At 41.1% G+C, this 27,242-nt stretch overlaps 1 protein-coding gene across 5 annotated transcripts in view; it reads right to left on the minus strand.

Annotated features, from left to right (window-relative positions):
• The window catches only part of tbc1d22b (TBC1 domain family, member 22B), a 203,253-nt gene that overhangs the window by 128,756 nt on the left and 47,255 nt on the right, over window positions 1-27,242 (minus strand). For all 5 annotated transcript variants that reach the window (XM_055654616.1, XM_055654614.1, XM_055654619.1 and 2 more), the window contains 2 exons: window positions 22,613-22,780; window positions 4,332-4,402 (listed from right to left, as the gene is read on the minus strand). In XM_055654616.1, the coding sequence (XP_055510591.1) occupies window positions 4,332-4,402; window positions 22,613-22,780 (239 nt within the window). The remainder of the gene's footprint in view (window positions 1-4,331; window positions 4,403-22,612; window positions 22,781-27,242) is intronic.

A 27,242-nucleotide genomic window follows, 5' to 3' on the forward strand; every position in this document is an offset into this window, starting at 1 on the left:
GTTCTCGATGTCGAACCTATAATGATACATTTGAACGGTAGCTCTGAACAAACTCCGCATTAATAAATTGATATATGAAGCATTCTATATTAGAGGGTTGGCAGATGTTGTCTATTTAGATTTCCAGAAAGCACTTGACAAAAGTGTTACACAAAATGCCCTTTAGCAAAACTGAGGCAACTGCAGAATGCAGAGGGATGTGGTAAATCCGACTGGATTCCTTGGGTTCAATCTTCAAACACCACCTCCTTTACTAACTTTTAGATTTGGATGTGCAAGGTGAAATTCTAAAATTATTTGATAACACCAAGATTGGAGGTTTCATTCAAAACAATGATGATTGCAATAAATTTAAAGAGAACATGGATATTCTGGCAAAATGGGCAAACAAACTTTAGATGGCATCAAGGTGAAATAGTTTGGCAAAAACTAACAAAGAGAGACAGCGCAGAGGGAGAAGAGGGAAGAGACTGCAGCCCTAAGATTTTTGCCTCCACCACAGTGAGGAGGTGTTTGGAGGACTCACTGTGGTGGATGTTAATTTGTGTTTATTGTTGTTCATTATTGTATCATTGTATGTATGACTGCAGGCACGAAATTTCGTTCAGACCGTAAGGTCTGAATGACAATAAAGGAAATTCAATTCAATTCAATTCAATACAAAAGGGTCAGCATCTGCAATTCTTTGTTTCTATGACAGATAATCCAAGTTTAATAACACAATTTTAAAAGATATACAGGAAGATAGTGGCCCAAGTTGTCAAAACTTTTGATACTGACAGGATATGGTGAGAGAGAAAAAAAAATAGTAAGATATACAAGCTCCTGGGACTGATAAATGAAGACATGCAGTACAAAAGCTGGGAGATTCTGTTGAGTGCTTATTAAGGAAGGGTCAGGCTACAGGTGGAGTACTATCAGTAAATCTAATGACAATTCCTTGGCATGATAGGAAGTTTCTCGAGAGATGGTAGAAAAAGAGATGGCCCAATTAATGGCCACATTCAAATAGTTCTAATTTGCTCCTCATATTTAATGTAATATTCCACTGTTTTTGAGCCTACAATGAATAAAGATGGCATTAGCATTCAACATCCTTAAGTCCACCTTTACATTGCAAACCACATAAACATTTAGGTATATTCATTCATCTCTACATTTAATGGAGATGCAAACACCTACTTCATTCAACTGTGCAAATGCTGTTCCTTGCTTCAAGGCTGATTTTATTTTCTCCAGAATAAATTTGACTGTTAGTAACCTCCTACACATTTATCCCATGGTTCAAAACCTATTACCTTCAGATTTTACTCCATTTTGTGACAACAAAATCATAAATTAGAAAATTGTGCTTTTTTTTTTAATAACACAGCAATAAAAACTGCTTTTACGTTTAAATGTTTGCAGCGATTTACTGACTTAGCTTTATTTCTTTTTGATATTCATCTACTTTCTGCTAAAGGAAATGATTCAAGTTGACTCTATCCCACATTTCAGATTTTAAGCCTTAGTCCAGCGGAAAAATCTAATGGCCATATGTTTTTTGTCCTCAAGGTACTATATAACAGACGTACAATGTACCTACAATGACCTCTACTGTTCCAAATCAGAATCAATTCCTCAAGGCAGTATTTTCAAAAAATATTAGTTTAATCTAACAGTGCACATCAGTTTAAAAAAAAAATTAGAATCTGCAAAATAGATAATCCACCATCTTTCACCTAATTTCTCCTTCCTTATCTGTTTAATTACCAGTGCACTACTAAGCAAAGTGTGACTACTAATCAAAATTTCTTGGAGATAGAAGGAGCTGGAATCTTAGGCAAAACGCCAACTGCTGAAGGAACTCAGCAAGTCAGACAGCATCGGTGGAGGAAATGGGTAAGTGACATTTTGTGTCAGGACCCTTCACATTTTTTTATTAATCTGATCAATGCAACTACTTGTTTCTACTTACGCCCTGAAGAAGGGTCCCCACCAGAAATGTCGCCTATCTATTCCTTCCACAGAAGCTGCTTTGCAAAATAATTTTCTTACATGTTCACATAATTTTCTTTGCACGGCCTTCTACAAGTTTAATTTTTGTTCATTCACAGAATGGCAAAATAGCTGGCAAGACCAGTGCTTATTAACATATTATATCAATGTTGACAGGGAACTGAATAAGTTCTTAAGTCATAGGAGGAAATTTAAGCCATTCGGCCCATCGAGACTACACCATCGTTCAATCATGGCTGATCTATCGTTCAATCTAAACCCCATACAAACTCCCACAATGCAGTAAAGCAAGGATTTCCAGTGTTATGGAATGATTTAACAGGTGTATGTTCATCTTTATTTAGATTTCTTCAAATAACAACCATTGAGGTAGAAAATTTAAATTCATGATTGTTAGAGATCAAGGACATGACTGCGAAAGCTTGTTCGAAAATATTAAATCCTTTGCTGTTTAATGTGGAATTGTAATCTATTTATTTTGCCTTTTGCATTAGTGCAGCGACCTCCAAACTTTTCAGCATGAGGGCCCAATTATATACTTGGCGCATTTTTGCGGTCCATGGGGAAAAAAAATAAAGAAATGTCAGTTTTATAGATTTAATGAACTCAAAAAAGAACAAATGGAAGAAATTCAAAACAAAACTTGTAGCCATCAATCAAGATTAACCAACAAAATCAGAAGGTTTTAAGGAACCACATTAATGGGAAGGATGGAACTGCCTTTTTGATTTCAAAACTTCATTGAATTGAGGATCCAATTTTGGAGGAGCCAATTATGAGGATGGACTTCAAATGCTCAAGTGAATAATTCATTAAGAATTCTATGTCACTGCACAAATACATTGATGAGCTAAAATAAGTCAAGAATCAAGAGTGTTTTATTGTCATATATCCCAGGGAGAACAATGAAATTCTTACTTGCAGCAGCACAACAGAATATGAAAAACCCCGGTTCTATAATGTCTATCCATGTATTCCAGAGGTGCTGCCTGATCTGCTGGTCTACTCCAGCACTTTGTGTCCTTATTTTGTAAACCTGCATATGGTTTAGACTTTGGACTTTAGAAGTATAGCATGGAAACAGGCCCTCCAGTCCACCATGTTCACACTGTACACTAGGGACAATTTATATATTTTACCAAAGCCAATTAATCTACAAATTGGGAGGAGTGTGTGGGAGGAAATCGGAGCACCCGGAGGAAACTCATGAAGTCACAGGGAGCACGTACAAACTGTACAGACAGCACCTGATCTCGATCGCTGTAAAGCAGCAACTCTACCGCTGCGCCACTGTGCCATCCCATAAGTGTTTTTAATCACTTTTGTGCTGGATCTTAATTTGGAATTCTCTGCCTCAGAGGGTGGTGGAGGCAGGTTCTCTGGATGCTTTCAAGAGAGGGCTCTTAAAAATAGCGGAGTCAGGGGATATGGGGAGAAGACAGGCACGGGGTACTGATTAGGGATGATCAGCTATGATCACATGGAATGGCGATGCTGGCTTGAAGGGTCAAATGGACTACTCCTGCACCTATTGTCCATTGTAAATCACAATATTGAATATGTCATTAGTGATTTTGTTCAAAGGTAGGGCAGAAACCTAATCAGAAAGAACCAAACCTAAAATTTAAGGTCAAATGTAGGAAGAACTCAGTGGGTGAGGTAGAATCTGTGGAGAGAAGGACAGGTGATGATGAGAGGGATATAGGTGAAACGGGTTTGAGGGGAGGGGAATTGGGGGGGGGGGGAAATAAAAGGGAAATGAGGGACTCAGGATCATCTCCCCTTTATTTCCCCCCTTTTGCCTCTCCCCTGTCCTCTTATATACCTGGCTTTACATTTCATTCCTCCTGTTTTCTTATCTGACATCACTCACGAAGAGTCTACCAGGGACTATCCTGGGAGTTGGTTCCGCGCGACCAGCGATTCCCCCAGGGAGCCGAGCTGGAGCCAGCGCCTCCTCCACGCGCCGGCAGCAAGCCCGAGCCGACAACTCCGGCCACCCCCGCACAGGGAGGGGACTGGGACGGCCCAGCAGCAACTCAACAGCGCCCAAAGCGCTGGGCCCCGACCACAGACCCCGACCCCAAGCAGCAGCACGATCTTGCTCACTCACCGGATGAAACAAAGTTCTGATAACACATCCGCTCCCAACAATCTTTATGGCGAGTGCCCGATGACCTGGGCATGTGCAGTCGGAATACCGAACTTGCTTACAGCACGGATAGTGTTAAGAGCTTGTTGCGGACCAGATAAAATCTCGTGGCGGGCCGGATGTGGCCCGCAGGCCATAGTTTGGAGACCCCTGTATTAATGTATAAATTAATGCTGCTTACCGACAATAGTCTCCACGTCACAGAGCGGACGTCTCGTGGAACACCAGACCAGCTGTATTTCCTTAGTTCTTCTGTTAAAATGAAAATGTACAACAAAAATTATATTATAATTTCACAGCATTTTTTTTTGCCAATGCAGACCTTCATGAACCAAAATAGTGCTGCAGGTTAGATGCCCGAACACTAAAAACAATTATTTCCCTTGAAAATACTAATTTTTGCCTAGTAAATTTATCAGGCTTATTTCCAGCACTCCATTCCACTGAACTGTGAATCAGAAACAAAGGCACATTTAACTCCTGTGAACGGCAACAATCAACATTGCTTTTGTCACTATCACTAAGGAATTAAAAGTTAAATTAGGATGTGGATATTCGTGATGCATAAGCAAGGAACTGCAGATGCTGGTTCACAAAATGATACAAAGTGATAGAGTAGCTCAGCGGGTCAGGCAGCATCTCTGAAGAACGTGGATTGATGACATTTCAAAACAAAACACTTCTTCGGACTTCAGTCCTTCAAGATTCACACGCCAAAGATCGATCCCAAGCTGAAACGGCACCTATCCATATTCTTCAGAGATGCTACCGACCCGCTAAGTTACTCTTTTTTTAATTCTAACATTCATTCTTTTGCAGTATTCTTCAATTATATTAAGCAGCATGTTGAACAATTCTATGAAAAAAATCATTCAAATTATAGAACTCCCAATATATTCATGTACATCAGCTGAAATATTCCTCAATTGTACCCACAACAACTACAGCTATAATAAATTAGCTACAGGAAGTGGTTAGACACTTTGCAACCTCATTCATGTCCAGGTATAAATTAGTTCTGAGTACAACCAATCTGTGATGTGAACAGCAGTAGTAATATTCTCCGCTTCACTAAATCTGCAGGTTTTCTGATGCAAATTAAACATTAATAATCCACAAACAAGGCCTTTTATTTATTCATTTATTTATTTATTTTATCTTGAAGTGGCACGTTCTGCTTTTATACCGCATTTGATTTAATATCACAATAAGGACATATGTTTCAGCCAATTTAGCTTTGGTTTCCAGATGGCGACATAATAAAATCAAGTAAATTGGGAGGCGATTCTTTCTTGCTTCTTGCAGAGAATTAACATATAATAAAATATGCTAGTCATAATTCACAGCAAATTATTTTTCAACAAACTTGCAGTAATGACATTAGAGTGGTTAATGAGTGTGAATATCACATATCAACAATGCAGAGCACCATCTGTACTGAAGCAGGCTTCTGCCAGAAAAGTGCATTCAAAATTGATTAAAATGAGAATATATTTTAAAATGTCTACCCCAAAATCTCACATTTAAAAAAAGCACACTACTGGACTGACCCAAGGCTGTGGCCTGATGAGTTAACAACTGTTTGCTCTCCAGCTTCATGACGCACTCTGAGCCATGTGATTCCAATTCTGCCTTGTAATCGCACTTCAAAATCGTCTATTCTACCCAATATTACGAATGAATCCAGATCAACACAGAATACATAGCAACAAAATGTTCACACTAAATACACGGCGATATCTTTTCACCAGAAAATATGCAATTTCCTAACAAGTGGAGACGTTGAATGCAGATAATATTAATACACATAGGTTTGATCCATGCACAAGGAATAGGAGATAAGTGTTGTGGAGAAAGAAAGAAAGAAAGAAAGAAAGAAGATAATGTGGAGTAAAAGATTCATGAGGTGTATAAAATATGGCATAGTTTGTGTTGACTGAACGGCCTGTTTTTGTCCTGTTATTATCCAAAACAATTTAAAATATTTAATGTTGCCACAGAAAATAAAGTTACCTGGTTTATGAGACCTAGTCTAATATTTGATAAATAGGTGGGACGGTGGAACAGCGGTACATTTGCACCCTTACAGTGCCAGAGACCCAGGTACAATCCTGACTACGGGTGCTCTCTGAAGGATTTTGTATGTTCTCCCTGTGACCGTGTAGGTTTTCGCTGGTTGCTTCGGTTTCCTCCCCACTCCAAAGACCTACAGATTTGTAGGTTAATTGACTATAGCAAAAATTGTAAATTGTCCTTGGTGCGTGGGGCAGTGTTAGTGTACAGTGAGTGCTGATTGGTGTGGACTCGGTGAGCTGAAGCGCCTGTTCCCGTGCTGTATCGCCAAACTAAATCTCCAAACTAAACTAAATTAGATGTCAATCAAAAAAAATCAGTAATACAAGTCGCAGGTTATTGTATTCATACAATTTTAGGAAACGGGAGTTAAATCAATTGTGTTGAAAGAATTGGGATCTATGAACACAGCAGTGTCATAAAGTCAAGGACTTTACAAGATCATTGAATTTTAACATTATTTTATCTCAACCCTTTTCCAGTGCATGGCATTATAAAGCCTTCTAGCAAAGTAATTCTCAGCTAAATAATGTCAATAAATTTGCAATTTAATTTTTTTCTTTTCTTCATGCATACACAGCATTAAATGTTCAAAAACTCACAACAAATTGCTTATTTTTTTGGTAACCTCTTGGCATTAGTACAGTGGCAACAACAGCAAGATATTGAAGCCAGAGAGAAATCATGATGTCAGTGATGGTGAACAAGGAACTTGTAAAAACTTCAATCATTTGTAGATTTGTATACAATAAGAAAATATACTCTACCTTGTGAATTAAATATCAATTTAACTTATTTTATCTTTATTTCTTAATTACAACTGGATTACATTTTCCTCAAAGCAATTTTTTGTGTTTTGAAGAAAAACAATTTCATAAAACACTAAATATTCTGTTTGTTTCTCTAACTATCCCAAATACACTTGCATTAACCCTAATATAGTTTATTTTACTATACCGCCCACATCAGACCATTGACTGAAATTTTGACTTAAACAATATAATTAAAAAATAAGTTATTCAATAAGATATTGTGTGGTAGTTGTGTAATCGCACGATAGTGTCCAATTTCACCTGGGCAGTTTTGAAACAATCAGTTTTTTAACTACTTGCATAGAAACATAGAAAATAGGTGCAGGAGTTGGCCATTCGACCCTTCAATATGATCATGGCTGATCACCTAAAATCAGTACCCCGTTCTGGCTTTTTCCCCCATATCCCTTGATTTCCCTTAGCCCCAAGAGCTAAATCTAAATCTCCCTTGAAAACATCCAGTGAATTGACCTCCGCTGCCTTCTGTGGCAGAGAATTCCACAGGTTCACAACTCTCTAGGTGAAAAATGTTTTCCTCATCTCAGTCCTAAATGGCCTACCCCTTATTCTTACACCGCGACCCCTGGTTCTTCATACACTCGTAGGAGTTTCACTCACAGCAGTTTTGGCACAATTACAGTTCCATTCTATTAGATGCTGAGTGTGTAAATGGAAGAGGGGATGTAGGGAGTCCAGTGCTACTCCACGGATTTGATGCTGTGTAAAAAGGGCAACTCTTGCTGGCTTTATGTCAGCTTCATAAATCCAAGAGATACGAGGCAGTGTTGTTATTTTCTTCACAGATGTTCTTAAAGATCATAATTTATAACACAGCAAAATTTAATAGAACCATTAACTACTGGTCCATCAATAAACAAACAGATAAAAGCCTCCATAGATGCTTACAAATTTTATACAGACTGAAACAAATGAGAAATTTTCTTGCAAGACTTCCTACACGCATTCAAGATTCCGAGGACTATGATGGTATTCTATCACAGAGAAATGCATTTACATTTTTTTTTTAAATACTGCGATCTAACAAGATGAAGAAAGCACATTGTGCAGTTAAGGAATGTATTTACACGTTTGCAGAAGTGATGTAACAAGGAGACTTGATTCAAACTCTATTCAAAGAAATTGTCAAAATCTGCCTGCAACACAAATAATTCATCCATTGTCTAACTATTTTCCACTTCAATTCATTTATTTCAGTTGTCTTATATAATGCATTTCTTTCCACATCATAGCTCCCTCAACAATATTTTTTTAATATGCTGGCCTTCTGTTTATCTAACCTTTGGTGTTAATGTTTCAAAAACTTTGAACTGTATCACATTTTGTAGCAATATTGACTAGTCACATATAGGCTTCAGTCAAATACATCAGTTTACTTCCTTGGATTTTAATTTATACAAAAGGATCTTTGATAAATTTAGAGTTTATAGAGATACAGCGTGGAAACAAGCCCTTCGGCACAACATGTCCACACCGATCATCGATCCTGTACACTAACTCTATGAATTCAACATAATAATGGCAATTTACAGCTGATTAATACACAAGCCTGCACGTCTTTGAAATGTGTGAGGAAACTGCGGCACCCGAAGGAAACCTATGCGGTCACAGGGAGAACGTGCAAACTCTGCACAGACAGCGGCCGTCGTGAGGATCGAACCCAGGTCTCTGGCCCTGTGAGGCAGCAGCTCCATTGCTGCGCCACTGTGCTACCCTGAATTCTTACTAAATTCTACCCTTTTGAAGGAATTTATAATTTTATGGCTTTCTTCTACTATAAGGTTGAGAACTCCACGAGTGTTTCAGAAGTGGCTCGAGCCTCCATATTCCTCACTAGTGAGCACATTGCTTTTGAAATTTCATGTAAAATTTTTGTTTACTGCTGCTGCACTGAAATCTCCTCAAAGCATGCCTGCTTTAACAAAATTCTCCTCTGAGAGTTCTGTGAAACCCTCGCTCACTGTTCACTCTCTGTGATTCCAACATCTCCTCCTCTTCAGCCATGTTCTGACTCCCTACTACAGCTACATGAGTTTTCTCAGCACTTCCCCAGCCTAAAGAAGGGTCCCACCTCGAAATGTCACCTGTCCAGACCCAAACACGCTACCACAGCCAGGTGTTTTGTTAGCACTAGTCCAGTCTGAAGGGTCGTGACGCAAAACGTCGCCTGTTCATTCCCTCCACAGATATGGCCTGGCCTGCTGACGTCCTCCAGCACTTTGTGTTTTGCTGTCTCGACCTGAAACGTTACCCAATCCTTCTCTCCAGCGATGCTGCCTGTCCTGCTGAGTTACTCCAGCATTTTCTGTCTATCTTCAGCGTCTGCAGTTCCTTCCTACAAATTTACATTACTTGGTACTCATCTTGATATCATGTCTTCATAAAGACTTTCAAAGTGGAAAGCTAAATCATATGTAACGACCAAAGAATACCATAAGTAGTAATTTGGCAACCAAAAAGCAAAAGAAAAGTATGTCCTGAGGGGTTCAGAACATGGAGCTAATGGAATTTTAAAGCAAAGTCTCATGAATATCAGGTTTTCACGAATCACACTTTGCACCAGCTCTGCAGTCTTACATTTTCACTTTGGTTTTCTGGCTCCTTCTTCCACAAGGAGAGAACTTAGGAAGACAATGAAGCAGCAAAATCCCAGGACTTGCTCTGCCAGCTGCCTGTCATAGCCAGAGTTCTTCCTTCCACTCAATCTGCCAACTCTCCTGTCTTTCCTTCCCCCACTGGCACAATCGCGCTGTGTTTATGACACCATGGGCTGTTTGTGGATTGCCAAAGTTCTCATTCTTTAAGTGTGAAGCAAAAATAGCAAGCACTCATAAGCTATGTGAACACAAGTCATATCACATCAAGGCACAAGGCAATCCTCAGCTGAAACCCAAGTGCACATTTCCACCAGTGAGAGCTGGCCAGTCGTCAGAAAGAGGAACCCAAGCACATTCTTCTCCCCTTTAACCATTCACATAGACTGATTGAAATATAAACACAGGAGACTGCAGATTCTGGAATCAGTAGCTAAAAAACAAACTGCTGGAGGAACTCAGTGGCCCGACCAGCAACTGGGAGAGGGGGTTGTGGTTGGTAAAGAAGGAATTAGTTGAGACTAAAAAAACATTTGTATTAATGAAGCAAAATGTTCCATTACTGAAAATATTACGAAAATACGGCAGAAATTCAGCAAGTCAGCCAACATATGCTGAGAAAGAAACAATTAATGTGGTGGAAAGAATTGCAAATGCTGGTTTATACCGAAGATAGACACAAAACGCTGGAATAACTCAGCAGGTCAGGAAGAGAAAAGGAATCGGTGGTGTTTTGGGTCGGAACCCTTCTTCAGACTGAAAGATAGAGAAGATCAATGTTTAATGCCAATGACCTTTGATAAGAACTGGAGTGGTGAGTAAAAAATAATATTTGCAGAAAAGTGCAAACTGCAGTGGAGATTAAATGGCAAACAGGGTGATTGACCAAAACCAAAGATGTTCATTATAGTTCAATGTCCACCCATCTGTCAATCAAATTTCCTCTCGTCTGTATCCACCTATCACTTGCCTGGTTTTGTCCCACCCCCACTTCTCTTCCAGCTTTCAGCCCCCTACTACAAGCTTTCTTAAGAAGACTTCCGACCAGAAACGTCACCTATCCATGGTCTCCAGATGCTGCCTGACCCGTGGAGTTACTCCAGTACTTTGCATCTTTTTTCTGGAAACCAACATTTGCAGTTCCCCGTGCCTCCATAATAGTTGAAGATTGAGGAGTATTTTGCATTTGATATCAAAGGAATCAAATTTCAATGAGCAACTTTGAAGATGAAAGTATATCGTCAATAATCATTCGTCAAATTGGAAGACAAAATAAACATCTAAGCTAAAATAAGGCAGAAAGGAAGGAATAAGAACAAAATGTTCAGTCTATTAAAGGACTGACCAAACAACCACAAACGATTAAACTTTAAACTTTAGAAATGTAGAAACAGGCCCTTCGGCCAACCGGGTTCGCACCGACCAGTGATCACTAGCACTATCCTACACACTAGGGACAATTTTACAACTTATCAAAACTAATTAACCTACAAATCTGTGCGTCTTTGGAGTGTGCAGAGAAATGGGAGAACCCGGGGAAAACCCGTGCGTACAGACACCACCTATAGTCAGGATCGAACCAGGGTCTCTGGCGCTGTAAGGCAATTACTCTGCCACTCTGCCCTAAAAACACAAAGCAATGCTGTAACAATATGGTTAGGTTGAAATGATTGACTGCCATTAATCTTTCTTTATGCAAGATCTGAATTAAAGCTTAGAGTGTCTCTCCCTTAATAATCATTGATGTCATTATCATCAAGATTTCTTTAAACCTACAATTGATCAAATACTACTCTCACATCATTTCTTTAAGTCAGTTGTTCGGTCAATGCAGTGGACAGATATGTTGTGGGTTTTGGGACAACTTGGTTTTGGAGACAGAACCTCTGAGGAATAGGAGCAGCAGAAGATAGAAGTCCTGTATGGTCGCTGTACTGAAACAGCTAGGTGTTGTGACTACAGCTGGAATGGTTTAATGGTATTTTATTGTTGTGTATACCTAGACACAGTGAAATTCTTTATTTTGCATACAATTCAGTAAAATCATACTATAAGCACAACCATAAATAAGTACAAAAGTGCTATGATGGTAGTGTAAAGGCCCTGTCTCACAATGCGAGTTTACCCAAGAGCTCTCCCGAGTTTAAAAAAAAAAATCAAGCTTGTGGTAAGTACGTAGAATGTACGTAGCGGCTACGTCAGAGCTCGTGGATGTCTTGTAGCGGCTCGTAATGCTAACGGCAGGTACTCCGGGAAAAGCGGAAATCGTGAAGTTTTTTTCAACAGTGCGAAAAATTTCCAAGAGTAAAAAAATGTGATGAAGTACCACGAGTTTGAATTTTTTTTTAAACTCAGGAGAGCTCTTGGGTAAACTCGCATCGTGGGACAGGCCCTTAAGAATAGTAGACTTCACCAAGGCAGTACACAAAGAATTGCCACGTTTCGACACTGTATTGTGACCTTCAAGTTTTGAGCTCTTAAAATAGAGTTTTATCTTGGCCTTAAAGATCCGTTGTGCGGGCGGTGGCGGGTTCATATTGCAGGGGATGGTCTGCCCTGGCGATACTGTCGATTTCCTCCATCTCCGCTCCGATTTGTTGCAGGCAGCATCCGATCCGCGCACTAGTCCAATCTCTGTGGAGTCTCCGGTCTTATCCGATCCACGCGATCCCCAGAACGTTGCAGAGATTCCAGCAGCTCAGTGAACCGATACGGCTACCCGCCATGCGCTGTCCATTCGCCTTCCACGGCTACCGCTGGCAAGATCTGGGAGGGAGTCTGAGGCAAGAGTTTCACTGGCCAAGGAAATCCTAGAGATTACACCAAGGAAGAAGTCGGCAGTAATGCAAGGAGACGAGGCTATGATGAAAACATGCAAAGGTTTTTGTTATATTTATTGTCCTGGGCCTTGAACTTTGAAATGCTGAGCATCTCTCAGAACAGAGCAATTGGTGCAATCAATTGGCATTTGATAATGCAGATTGGATACTGAGTGGAGTGATAAAGAGTCATACAGTGTGGAAACAGGTCCTTCAAATTGCCCACACCATCCAACGTGGTCCCACCTACTCTCACCTGCCTGCGTTTGGCACATATCCCTCTGAACCTGTCCTATCCATGCACTGTCTAAAACTTTCATAAATGTTGCAATAGTACCCATCTCAACAACCGCCTCTGACAGTTCGTTCCATACATTGACCACCCTTTGTGTCCAGTCTAATAACTTTGGCATTTTCCAAGTGTTCTCAGTCTACTTTTCAATCACGCAGACTGAAAGAAATTGGTTGATTGGTTTCTATGATGATGGAGATTAAGGCAGTCAAGATGAATCATCATTCACTCCTTTAGTCTCCAGCACAATTAGCATCCCGAGTCAGAAACCGTCACGTTCATTAATACTTTCTGCATTTGCCCAGCATCCGTAAACACTGGGCTGAACAGATGCTGAGGAAAGAGCAGTCTTCAATAACTGTGACATATTAAGATCACCAATTTAACAAATCCAGTAAATGTACTTTGCAGCTGCTTGTGGCTGAGTCTGCAGAAACAGCAGAACAAAGCATCAATATAAAATTAGTTTATTCTTGCATGAATGCATCATGTTTCATATGCAGGTAGCACTCTATAATTTAAAATGCAGTATCTCAGTTGTTAGAAATGTAAAGGAAAATGCTGGACATACTCAGCCAGTTAGGGAGGGTTTATGGAGATTGAAAAGAGCTCAGGTTTCAGCTCAACCTGCAGTGTTTCCAGCATTTTCTACCTTTGCTTGCCTCTCCATAATGGACTGACAAGAAATAAATGCGCTCCTGAACTTAGAGCTGAACCAAGGAAAGACACAAAGTACTGGAGTAACTCAGCGGGTCAGGCAGCATCTCTGGAGAACATGGATTGCTGTCGTTTAGGGTCAAGACCCTTTTTCGGACAGCTCCCAAATTAATCTTAATCTGTTATTTAATTTTTTTTTTTTTTAAATGACTGGTCACATTTTTAACATTATTGTAACAAATAATTGCTGAATGTAATTGCTGAAAGTGTATGTTTGCAAAACAACAGCACGACAATTTAAATATTTAAGAGTCCTGTTACTTTTACATTGACAATAGTCTGTAGAATATACCCAACTAAATACAATTGCAGCAATTAAGAGTATACCAAAGATTTTATTTATTAAAGACCATAAGTAGAAGTGTCTCAACCCCAAGTCATCAACACATCTCCAAACTCCTGAACCTAGGAATTAGCACCCCTCTGCAACTGGATTCACGACTTCCTAACCCACAGACCGCAATCAGGGAGGATAGATGACAAAATATCCTTCACGGTAATTCTCAACACCAGTGCCCCGCAAGGATGTGTTCTAGGTCTCTAATTATATTCCCAATAACTTACCAATTTCGACAGATGCATCATGGAACGCATTCTATCAAGATGCATCACAAAGTTGATTTGGCAACTTTTCTGCCCAAAACTGCTAGAAATCGCAAAGAGATTTGTGATTGGCCAGTCCATCACGCAAACTGGCCTCCACCCCACCGACTCTACCTGCATTTCACACTGCCTCGGGAAAGAAGCCAACATAATCATGGACCGCTTGCACTGCAGGCATTCCTTTTCTTTCCTCTTCTGACGGGCAGAAGATATAAAAGCTTGAAAGCATGTACAATCAGATTCAGGAACAGCTTCTTCACTGGTGTTATCAGAACATTTAATGCACCTCTCATGAGCCAAGAGTATAGTCTTGATAATATAACCTTCCATGTTGCAGCCCTTGTTTGTTTTTTAAATCTACACTATTTCTGTAGCTATAACCCTACATTCTGCACTCTGGAATTTTTCACTTTGCATGACTTCTTGTAGTTATGTACGATTTGATTGTACATAGCATGATTTGACTGGATTGCACACAAAATAAGGTATTTCATTATTTCTCTGCACATGCAACAATAAACCAATATCAAGTAACAACCTATTTAGTGTATTTCATCACACCATTGAAGAGTATAATTTATAAATAACACCTGATCTTGACTATTCAAATCAGGTAGCATTCATGTGCAGAACCTACTCAAAACCATTTGTAAATATCTTCTTTATTGTTTGTGTGAGCCACTATCCACTTCAGTTAATATTGTACCGGTTTAAATTTCAACATGACTTAACCCCACAAAATTCTGTCTATTAGACATGAAGGTGGTGAAATCCATCTTTCACATGCTTACACCGTTTCCTAAAATATCAAAATGAGATTCTGTCATATAGTATGCTTAACATTTCAATGTGGCTTCATCCTTAAATTACAAGGGAGGCAAATTTTACAAACAGCACCTGATAGCTGCTTCTTGAGCTTGCATTTCTAAAGATGGATGAACATTTTAAATTCATTATATTAATGACACTGGAGATATATCCGCACTGACAACTTCAGCTTAGTCTGAATTGTCTTCCTTCAGCATGCTAGCACCATCTTGTGTCACATTCAAGAATTATTCTTTCTTTATCAACAGGCTTGATCTACAGAAAGAGCTTATTAATTGAGATTATCACAGTTGCTGCTAGAACAGCAATTCAACTTGAAATATTTCATGCCCTTAGAAAACCCTGAAATAAATGACATATTTAAAAAGCATCTCGTGCAAATGAGAATGCAGTTTCCTGATAGTTTTTCCAGTCATCAATCTCAGTGACAATGCTCGCATGAGCAAGTCATTCCTGACAAGTTTGCATTCAGTCTTCTTTTGTGTGCGATTAGAGTAAAGTAATTGAAACATGAAGCAAATAGGAGTTGAAGTGCAACAGCTGTGCTACCCTAAGCAATACTCCCAAGAAAAGCTCATTAACCATCACATTCTAGCTACAGAGACAGAGATTAGTGTTCTTCCAATCAACCAAAACAATACAAGCTAATTTAGAAAATCCAATTATCATATTTGATGTCCATTTATGATCTTTGCCAAGGGAGACCACACCTGGAATATTGTGTGCACTTTTTGTCCCATAATTTGAGGAAGGACATTCTTGCAATTGAGGGAGTGCAGCATAGATTTACAAGGTTAAATTCCCGGGATGTCATATGCTGAGAGAATGGAGCGGCTGGGCTTGTATACTCTGGAGTTTAGAAGGATGAGAGGCAGTCTTATTGAAACATATACGATTATTAAGGGTTTGGACTCGCTAGAGGCAGGAAACATGTTCCCGATTTTGGGGAGGTCCAGAACCAGTGGCCACAGTTTAAGAATAAGGGGTAAGCCATTTAGAATGGAGACGAGGAAAAAAATATTCTCACAGAGAGTTGTGAGTCTGTGGACTTCTCTGCCTCAGAGGGCGGTGGAGGCCGATTCTCTGAATACTTTCAAGAGAGAGCTAGATAGGGCTCTTGAAGATAGCAAAGTCAGGGGATATGGAGAAAAGGTAGGAAAGGGGTACTGATTGGGAATGATCAGACATGATCACATTGAATGGCGGTGCTGGCTCGAAGGGCCTACTCCTGCACATATTGTCTATTTATAAAGGTAGTGGGAGAATATAGGACCAGAGGTCATAGCCTCAGAATCAAAGGACGTTCCTTTAGGAAGGAAATGGAGAGAAATTCACTAGGGGCGCCACAAGAAGGCTGCCTCTACCTACAGTCTGTCCGTTTTAGTTTGTTTAAAAGTATGTTGAGGAGGTGTCTTTAGTTTTTCTATGTGGGGGAGGGGGGTAGGGTAAAGGGAAACCGACCCTCAGTCGCCTCATGGCGAGCATGCGACTATTCTCCGAGTCGCATCCTCGCCCCTCTCCTCACGACCTACCAACTGGATTGGCACGGCCTTTCCTGCCGGGGACCGGACCAGAGCTCCAGCAGCGGTGGCGCAGCGCTGGATACATCACGGAGCTGGCGATGCTTCACCTGGGATCGCCGTTTGAAGCTCCGGAGTGCTGGGCCTGCTGCAACAACATCGCAGAGCTGTGGTTTGAAGAGCTTCCAGCGCGGGCGGCGCTGACTTCAACATCGCGGTGCCCTGCGTCCCTTTGCCGAGGGCTGCCAGTGTGGATCTCCGCTCGGCGCGGCCTGTGGACTTTGGGAGCCGCGGACTCTGGTAGGAAGTGGCCGTTTCAGAGGTCCGCTGAGGTTGTTCTCCCGTTCTGACGTCGGAGGTCCACCATCCCGGCGAGAGGGCCTGAGCATCAGGCCACTCGTAGCGGCGACTGCGGGAGTCCCCGACCATGGGTGTACATCAAAGAACATCAAAGAGGAGGGTGACTGAACTTTGGGCCTTCCCTCACAGTAAGAAACTTTGATTCCGCTGTGCAGGGTATGTTAATGTTAAAATACTATCGTGTTTTGTTCTTTTTTTTATTCGTATAGCTGTATGATGAACCCAAATTTCACTGTACCAATTGGTGCATGTGACAATAATAAATGTCTATTGTCTCTTGTAGTCAGAGGGTGGTGAATCTGTGTAATGTATTGCCACAAAAGGCTGTGGAGGCCAAGTCAGTGGATATTTTTTTTAAGGCAGAGATACAGTGCCCTCCATAATGATTGGGACAAAGACCCATCATTTATTTATTTGCCTCTGTACTCCACAATTTAAGATTTGTAATAGAAAAAAAATCACGTGTGGTTAAAGTGCACATTGTCAGATTTTATTAAAGGCTATTTTTATACATTTTGGTTTCACCATGTAGAAATTACAACTGTGTTCCCCCATTTCAGGGCACCAAAATGTTTGGGACCCATGGCTTCACATGTGTTTGTAATTGCTCAGGTGTGTTTAATTGCCTCCTTAATCTCTCAGCACCACGTCTTTCCTCCAGTCTTTCCATTACATTTATAAACTTTTATGGCTGTTTATCAATAAGAGAGGCAAAGTAGTGCCAATGAAAGTCAAATAAGCCATTATGAGACTGAGAAACAATACAACTGTTAGAGAAATCAGCCAACCAAAATCAGCTGTTTGGAACATCATTAAGAAGGAAGAGAGCATTGGTGAGCTTAATAATCGCCAAGGGACTGGCAGGCCAAGGAAGACATCCGCAACTGACGACAGAAGAATTCTCTCTATGATCAAGAAAAATCCCCAAACACCTGTCTGACAGGTCAGAAACACTCTTCAGGTGTGGATTTGTCATTGGCCACTCTTCGCAGAAGACTTCATGAACAGAAATACAGAGGCTACGCTGCAAGACGCAAAACCCTGGTTAGCCGCAAAAAATAGGGTGGCCAGGTTACAGTTTGCCAATAAGTACTGAATAGAGCAACCACAGTTCTGGAAAAAGGTCTTGTGGACACATGAGATGAAGATTAACTTATATCAGTCATGTCAAGAGCAAAGTACGGAAGAGAGAGGAACTGCCCAAGATCAAAAGCATACCACCTCATCTGTGAAACACAGTGGTGGTGGTGTTATGGCCTGGGCATGTATGGCTGCTAAAGGTACTGGCTCACTTATCTTCATTGATGATACAACTGCTGATGTAAGTGGCATAATGAACTCTAAAGTGTTTCGACACATCCTATCTGCTCAAGTTCAACAAAATGCCTCAAAACACATTGGCCGGCGGTTCATTCTACAGCAAGACAATGATCCCAAACATACTGCTAAAGCATTAGAGGAGTTTTTCAATGCTAAAAAATGGTCAATTCTTGAGTGGCCGTCAATCACCCGATCTGAAACTAATTGAGCATGCCTTTCATATGCTGAAGAGAAAACTGAAAGCCCCCAAAACAAGCATAAGCTTAAAGATGGCTGCAATACAGGCCTGGCAGAGCATCACCAGAGAAGACACTCAGCAACTGGTGATGTCCATGAATCACAGATTCAAGCAGTCATTGCCTGCAAAGGATATGCAACAAAATACTAAACATGACTACTTTAATTTACATCACATTGCTGTGTCCCAAACATTATGGTGCCCTGAAATGGGGAGACTATGTATAAAATAAACACTGCTATAATTTCTACATGGTGAAAACAAAATGTATAAAATTGACCTTTATTAAAATCTGACACGTGATTTTTTTTAATTACAAATCTCAAATTGTGAAGAACAGAGTCAGCTAAGTAAATGATGGTCTTAGTCCTAAACATTATGGAGGGCACTGTTGATTCTTGATTAGTACTGATGCCAGGGGTTATGGGGAGAAGGCAAGAGAATGGGGTTAAGACGGAAAGATAGATCAGACGTGATTAAATGGCGGAATAGACTTGATGGGGCTGAATATTAGAATTGGAATGCCTTTATTGTCATTCAAACAAACAAAGGTTTGAACAAAATTTCGTTCCTTGCAGTCATAACAGCAAAAAAAAACACTTAACACAGTTCCACACATACATCCATCACAGTGAATCTCCAAACACCTCTTCACTGTGATGGAAGGTAAAAGTCTTATCTCTTCCCTGTTCTGTTCTTCTCCCGCGGTCAGGCAGTCAAACTGCTGCGTGGAGGCGTTCGAGGCTCTTGATGTTAAAGCCCCCTGCAGGCGATGGTAAGTCCCGCGGCTGATTAAGCCGCGCCGGGCGATGTAAGGCCCTGCGACGGGCCGATTCAAACCCCATGATTCGGGGCGGGTGAAGTTGCCGTTGCGGGAGCTCCCGAAAATTGTTCTCCTACCAGGGACCTGCGAGCTCCCGATTTTACATTCCACAGGGCCTGCGGTCGAAGCCCCGAAGTCGGGTCGCAGCCTCAGTGTCACCACAGCCTCCGAAGTCAGGCTTCAGGACAATACCAGTTGGAGGCCGCCAGCTCCACGATGTTAAGCCCCAGCGAAATGAAGACACGACAAGGAAAAGGTCGCGTCCCCGCTCAAGGAAGAGATTAAAAAGTTTCCCCCACCCCGCACATATACACAACTAAAAATAAACCAAAAACATATCAACAAGACAAAAAAAAGAAAAAAGACAGACGGACTGCAGGCGAGCCGCAGCCACAAGTCACCGCCACCGGATCCTTGATATCTTAATTCTGCTCCTATCACTTATGAACACGAGGTACTGAATGGTAACAACCCATGATTTAAATAACTGAAAAATGAACCCATGTCAGCGTAGAATATAATGTAAATACTGGCAGCCACTGACAAAAAGTAGTAATACTTAAATGCTCGGTGGTAGACAAAAATGCTGGAGAAACTCAACGAGTGAGGTAGCACCTGTAGAGCGAAGGAAATAGGCAATGTTTTGGGTCGAGACCCTTCTTCAGACTGATGTGGGGGGGGGGGGCGGGAAAAAGAAAGGAAGAGGCGGAGACAGTGAGCTGTGGGAGAGCTCGAGGGGAGGGGAAAGAGGGAGAAAGCAGGGACTACCTAAAATTGGATAAGTCAATGCTCATACTGCTGTGGTGTAAACTACCCAAGTGAAATATGAGGTGCTGCTCCTCCAATTTACGGTGGGCCTCACTCTGACCATGGAGGAGGCCCAGGACAGAAAGGTCAGATTCGAAATGAGAGGGGGAGTTGAAGTGCTGAGCCACCAGGAGATCAGGTTGGTTATTGCAAACCGAGCGAAGATGTTGGGTGAAGCGATCGCCAAGCCTACGCCTGGTCTCACTGATGTAGAGCAGCTGACACCTAGAGCAACGGATGCAATAGATGAGGTTGGAGGAGGTCCAGGTGAACCTCTGCAGCACCTGGAAAGACTGCTTGGGTCCTTGAATGTAGTCAAGGGGGGGGGGGAGAGGTAAAGCGACAAGTGTAGCATTTCCTGCGGTTGCAAGGGAAAGTGCCAGGAGAGGGGGTGGTTTGGGTGGGAAGGGACAAATTGACCAGGGAATTATGGAGAGAGCGGTCTCTGTGGAAAGCCGAAAGGGGTGGAGATGGGAAGATGTGGCCAGTGGTGGGGTCCCATTGGAGGTGGCGAAAATGTCAAGAGGATTATTTGTTGTATGTGACGGCTGGTAGAGTGGAAGGTGAGGACAAGGGGGACTCTGCCCTTGTTACGAGTGGGAGGATGGGGAGAGAGAGCAGAGTTACGCGGTATAGAAGAGACCCTGGGTGAGAGCCTCATCTATAGTCGAAGAGGGGAAACCCGTTCCCTAAAGAATGAGGACATCTCTGATGCCCTGGTTTGGAACGCCTCATCCTGAGTGCAGATGTGGCGTAGACAGAGGAAATGGGAGTAGGGGATGGAGTCCTTAGGGTGGGAAGATGTTGGTCAGTAATCTGTCACCTGCGATGGAGATAGTGAGGTCTAGAGACGGTAGGGAGATGTCGGAAATGGTCCAGGTGTATTTGAGTGCTGGATGGAAGTTAGTGGTGAAATGGATGAAGTCAGTGAGTTCTGTATGGGTGCAGGAGATAGCACCAATGCAGTTCAGATGTAGCGGAGGTAGAGTTCGGAGGTAGGTTCATGGTATGCCTCGAACAAGGATTGTTAATGAGTTTAAGAAGGAACTGCAGATGCTGCAAAATCGAAGGTACACAAAAATGCTGGAGTAACTCAGCGGGTGCAGCAGCATCTATGGAGCAAAGGAAATAGGCAACGTTTCTGAAGAAGGGTTTCGGCCCGAAATGTTGCCTATTTCTTTCGCTCCATAGATGCTGCTGCACCCGCTGAGTTTCTCCAGCATTTTTGTGTACCTAAGGATTGTTAACGATACTTAAATGCTCAATAACTATTAAATGTAGATTACTGCAAACTGTAAATCTTACTCTGAAGCAAAATTATAATGGATACACCACATAACTGAGAGACTTTACTCTGACATTACGAACTGTGGCAAAGGTAATTCAACCCATGTTACCTTCTGGTACACCTTTAATATAATATATATACACACAATACAGATTGAGAAGAACAGATTGAGAAGCATACGAGATGAGAAGAACTTTTTTCACACAGAGAGCGGTGAATCTCTGGAATTCTCTGCCACAGAGGGTAGTTGAGGCCAGTTCATTGGCTATATTTAAGAGGGAGTTAGATGTGGCCCTTGTGGCTAAGGGGATCAGGGGGTATGGAGAGAAGGCAGGTACGGGATACTGAGTCGGATGATCAGCCATGATCATATTGAATGGCGGTGCAGGCTCGAAGGGCCGAATGGCCTACTCCTGCACCTAATTTCTATGTTTCTATGACTGCTATATAAATGTGTAACTGTTAGCTGCGCTGCACTAAAAAAAACATGCATTTTTTACCCAAAAATTAGTTCCATTAACTTAACCAGCTAAGTTTTAAACCTCTTGATCTCTTTGTACCTTTACACAGCCTGTAATTATGTATATTGAGAAACTAATAACATTGGATTCCAAAAATAAAAATCAGATTGCAAGAAATGCTCCAGAAAATGACAAAACAAAAAATATTTCTGTTCTCTTGGTACTAATTTATAAATATTTTTTAAATATTTATAGACGTTTATAAATGCTTTGCTTTAAAGTTTTCTTTATGTTGTTCTGTCTACTGTGGTAATAACGGACATTTCAGTCAACTTAAATTCATTTTCACTGGTACATGAAGATTACATGGATGAACTGGTTGTCCCAATATGTAATATTCTGGGTTGAAAATCCAGTTTATGAAGTTATGAATTAGTTGTTATAAATGTAGCTTAGAAGCTGAGATAATCATTGCACAAAGATATCATGGTGTTATGGTAGAGAAAAAAAATGATAAGGAAAAGAAACATGTTGAAATGGCATTCATTAAGTTTAAAGTGACTAAACATACTTTTCAGTTTTATAACATTATACTGGGAAAACAAACGGAAAAGAAAAGAGATGGGAAAGGGGGAAAAATGCTAGAAAAGAAAGAAAGGCAAATCGTAAAGGAGAAAAAGGCAAAGACAAATGAGAAAGAAGATTGAAAAAAGAGAGAAGGAAAAGAAAAAAGAGAATTATTAGACAGCGAGAAAGTTAGGAAACAGAAAGAATTCATCAGTAAAGCCGACACCTCCAACATATTGCATAGAAAGGGAAAAAGTTTGTTCCTCACGGCATGAGCTTCACTAAAAACAATGTGGTGGATCCCACCTCTTGATGAACTTACCCAAATCTGTATGTGCACTACTTAAAAGCTGCCTGAACTTTTCCTGGCGAGACTTTTCTCTGATAGTCATTGGTGGTGCCCCTGATGCATTCTGATCTGAGATTCTTGCCACTAATGGAATAACACGGCGCGAAGGGAGTGACTGCTGTTTCTGGAGCGTTATTCTACCTAGAATAAAAATGAGGTCAAAGTCATTATCTTTAATGAAACATTGAATAAAACTTATTTCACAATAAAAATAAAAGATTAGGTTACCTTACCATAACCGGCTTCTCCTATTTCAATTGATCTCTTAAGGAAAATGTTTACATTGCCACAAGGGTGGTTTTCCAACAAGAATAAATTACACAGGAAATACTACAAATAGCAATATGGTCAATTCTTTAAGCACTTCAAAATGGTGCGCACAAATATCGCCTGTATTTCAGTTTTAGCATGATTGGTCATTGCTATAAGCTGAAATAATGCCATTCCTGTCTCGGCAAGGGCACCAGCATAACCAAGGATGAGTCTCCTCCCGATCACTTCCTATTCTCCCCTCGCCCACCAGGCAAGAAGTACAGAAGTGTGAAAATGGATACCTCCAGATTTAGAGACAGTTCCTTCCCAGTGTTAACAGGCAACTGAACCATCCTACCAACATCTGGAGAGCGGTTCTGAGCTACTCTCTACTTCATTGAAGACTCACGTCCTATCTTTAATCGGACTTTACTGGACTTTGCCTTGTACTAAACGTTATTCCCTTTATCATGTATCTGTACACCGTGGACGGCTTGATAGTAATCATATATCGTCTTTCCGCTGGCTGGTTAGCACGCAATAAAAAGCTTTTCACTGTACCTCGGTGCACATTACAATAGACTAAACAATATCTAATTAAATCCAGCAAAGTCTACCATTTTGATTAAGACTTTTCACAAGACGGTGATTACCTGTCCTTAGGAAGGCTATTGGCTATCATTGTTCCATCACCAAATGTGGTTGTGTAGTGAGTGCCTACCTCAGAGCACTGGCCCAGTTTTGAAGGACTGCGGCAAGAGCAAGTCTAGAGCAGATGGTGAGTGACACAGCACAAAGGGCAAGCCCGCAATCCCTCCATGTAAAATTATCAGTTACCGATGGCAACATTGACAAGTGAGCACTATTGTCCTGAAGGGACAAAGTCCGATCATCATACAAAGCATAATCTCCATCATATTTTGCGGCTCCATCATCAAAATAATATGTATTCCGTTCAAATCGTGCTTGAACCAATCATCAGCTGAATTATATTCCACCAGTGGCATAGTGTTGGAGCTGCTGCTTTACAGCACCCGAGACCTGGGTTCGATACTGATTCGGGGGCTGCCTGTGTGGAGTTTGTACGTTCTACATGTGACTACGTGAGTTTTCCCCTGGTGCTCTTGTTTCCTCACACACTCCAAAGACATACAGGTTTGCAGGTTCATGGGCTTCTGTAAAGTTAAAATTGTCCCTAGTGTGTAGGATAGTTCTAGTGTACAGGATGATCACTGGATAGCACACATTCAGTGGGCCAAAGGGCCTGTTTCTGCGTTGTATCTCTAAAGTCCAAAGAAAAGTCTAATATTTAACCATTCCATCATGGTGTGCTGTATCACCGATTTGTTGGTTATCACAAAGCCGGGGGTCAAGCAGGTTTCTATGGACATGGAAGGCATGCCAGGGGCATCACCAAAATTTAAGTTTCCCTTGTAACCACACTGCAACACAGGGTTGTGTACGCAAAATAGCAAACACAACAGACAATATGGAGTTGTTGTCTCACACCCAACAGATTAGATCAAAGCTTGTAAAATTGTGATTGATAGTTGATCATCTAAGATGTAGAGAAGGCTCCAAGAACATCTACATCTTCGATGATAGGGATACAAATAGCAAAGACAATGCTGATGGAGTCATAACATTTTCAGCCAGAAATACAAAGTGATTGATTCATCTTGGCTTTCCGCTGACATTGCTGCCATCAAGGAACACAGTCTTCAACCAATTTGTTTCAATACATGCTATCATCAAGAAAATGAATGTACCATAGACATTCCTGCTGCAATGCTAAAGGGCTCTAGAACTAGCTGCATATCCCATGATCCAATTCTGTTCCAAACTGACATCCACCTAACAATGTGGAAAATTGTCCAGGCATCTATCCACAATTAGCAGGTCAAATCCAATTCACTGATTTATCATTGCATCAAATTTAATTTCAATCATCAGCAAAATTGCATCCTCAGTAGCATCATCAAATCGCTCAACAATTAAATATTCACAAATGTCAAGGTTTTACTTTGTCATTCTTACTCAACCCAGCTCTCATTACCATCTTGGTCTAAATGTCAAAAAATGCCAAATTCAACAGTTGAGATATGAATGGCCGCCCTTGACATAAAGGCAGCATTTCACATTGGACGGCTTAGAGAGTTCCTCATTAAACTAAAATCAGTGGGATTCACACGAAAACCCTACCAACAGGAAATATGCTTTATACAAAGTGCTTGTTGGAGGTTATCTCTGCCCCAGTATATCACTGCAGGACATCCTCAGAGCAATGCTCAATATCTAATCATTTTCAACTATTTCATTAACAATCTACCCTCCATCATACAGTCAGGAAGAATGTTCACTGATGGCTCCAAAACATTCAATTCATTTCCCAAGTCATCAGTAAATGCAGTCCTTGCCTGTATGAAGCAACATCTGGAAAATATTTTTTAGACTTCACTTTTAGACTTTCGCGATACAGCGCGGAAAAGGCCTTTCAGCACACCGAGTCCACGCCGAACAGCGATTACACACTAACCTACACACAACCAACGACATTTTTTTTTACAACTTTCCGAAGCCAATTAACCTGTACATCGTTAGATTGGAAGAGGAAACCGGAGCACCCGGAGAGAAAAATCCCACGCAGTCATAGGGAGAACATGCAAACTCCGTACAGATAGTACCCGTACGGGATCGAACATGGGTCTCTGATACTGTACTCTACCATTGAGCCATGGGTGCTGACCGTGGTCCTTCGCCTCACGAGTCCGCAATGACAATTTACAATATTTTTACCAGAGCAAATTAATTTACAAACCCACACATCTTTGGAGCGTGAGAGGAATCAGGACCACCCGGAGATAAGCATGGGTGAGAATATATAGGCATGCAAGCTCTAGACAATTACAGTCTCAACACAGAATTGAACCACTTCAGTTCAATAGCACCACCCTCATATTCATACCAAACACTGTTGTCAGTGCTGATCAGAATATTCACTGCACCAGGCATATTAATTGCCAAAGACCAAGCAACTTGTGGCAAAGACTCCCGACTTCAAAAAAAGTCTCTACAATGTTGCAAACTTCCAATGCCTTAAATTCAGTTTCTTTAAATTCACTTATGATTTACAAATGCTTCCTTCAACCCTCCATTGGCATTGGGCTGAATTACATGTTTTTGTGTTGTATGTCTGCATAGTGCACTTAACGTAAAGTGCTGTGATATACAAGAATCAAAAATTTAAGATTGGTCATAGACATCAAAATAATTTAATGAAAACATTACAACCTGTTACAATTTGAGCGTTTTCACAATCCTTGCATCTGTAACAATCTGATCTTTGCTCTCTATTAATTTTAATGTAAAGATCAATATCCACAGTACACTCAAATCAAAAACGGACTACTTTCTTGCCCATGAAGGTACACAAAAATGCTGGAGAAACTCAGCGGGTGCAGCAGCATCTATGGAGCGAAGGAAATAGGCGACGTTTCAGCCTGAAACCCTTCTTCAGACTGATGGGGGGGGAGAAGGAAGGAAAAAGGGAGGAGGAGGAGCCCGAGGGCGGGGGGATGGGAGGAGACAGCTCGAGGGTTAAGGAAGGGGAGGAGACAGCAAAGGCTAGCAAAATTGGAAGAATTCAATGTTCATGCCATCCGGACGCAAGCAACCCAGGCGGAATATGAGGTGCTGTTCCTCCAATTTCCGGTGTTGCTCACTCTGGCAATGGAGGAGACCCAGGACAGAGAGGTCGGATTGGGAATGGGAGGGCTAACATATGATGTTTGTTGAGTTTAAAGTTCCTTCAATCGTCAATAACTGAGATAGGTCAATTAAAAGAGGTGTATTTACTGAAAACAATAGCAAACAATTTAAAAAGTAAAGAAAATAAGCATTCAAGGAACTAAAGTCAACATTTTGTCAATGATTTTCATGATTTGACTATCAAATTTCTTAACAGAAATGAAGGACAAATTTAAGTCCCTAGATAGAAAGGAGGAACTGCAGTTGCTGGTTTACACAAAAGGATACAAAGTGCAGGAGTAGCTCAGTGGATCAAGCAAAATCTCTGGAGAACATGGAGAGGTGACATTGTGTGGGGTCAGAAGAGGTGTCCCGACCCAAAATGTCACCTGTCTATGTCCCCCAGAGAATCTGCCTGACCCATTGAGCGACTCAAGCACATTGTGTCTTTTTAAGTCCCTATAGTTGTGAAGCAAGGAGGAAACTGAAGAGCATGTGCTGCAAGTCCACTTGTCTCTCTCTCCCCCTTTGATCCAGTTAATAAGAAAAAAGTTGATTAAAGCAGTCAATCAGAAAGTGATTTCAACATTAGCAGGAAACCCCC

This window comes from Leucoraja erinacea, chromosome 24, assembly GCF_028641065.1.
Source record: "Leucoraja erinacea ecotype New England chromosome 24, Leri_hhj_1, whole genome shotgun sequence".
Classification (NCBI taxonomy): domain Eukaryota; kingdom Metazoa; phylum Chordata; class Chondrichthyes; order Rajiformes; family Rajidae; genus Leucoraja; species Leucoraja erinaceus.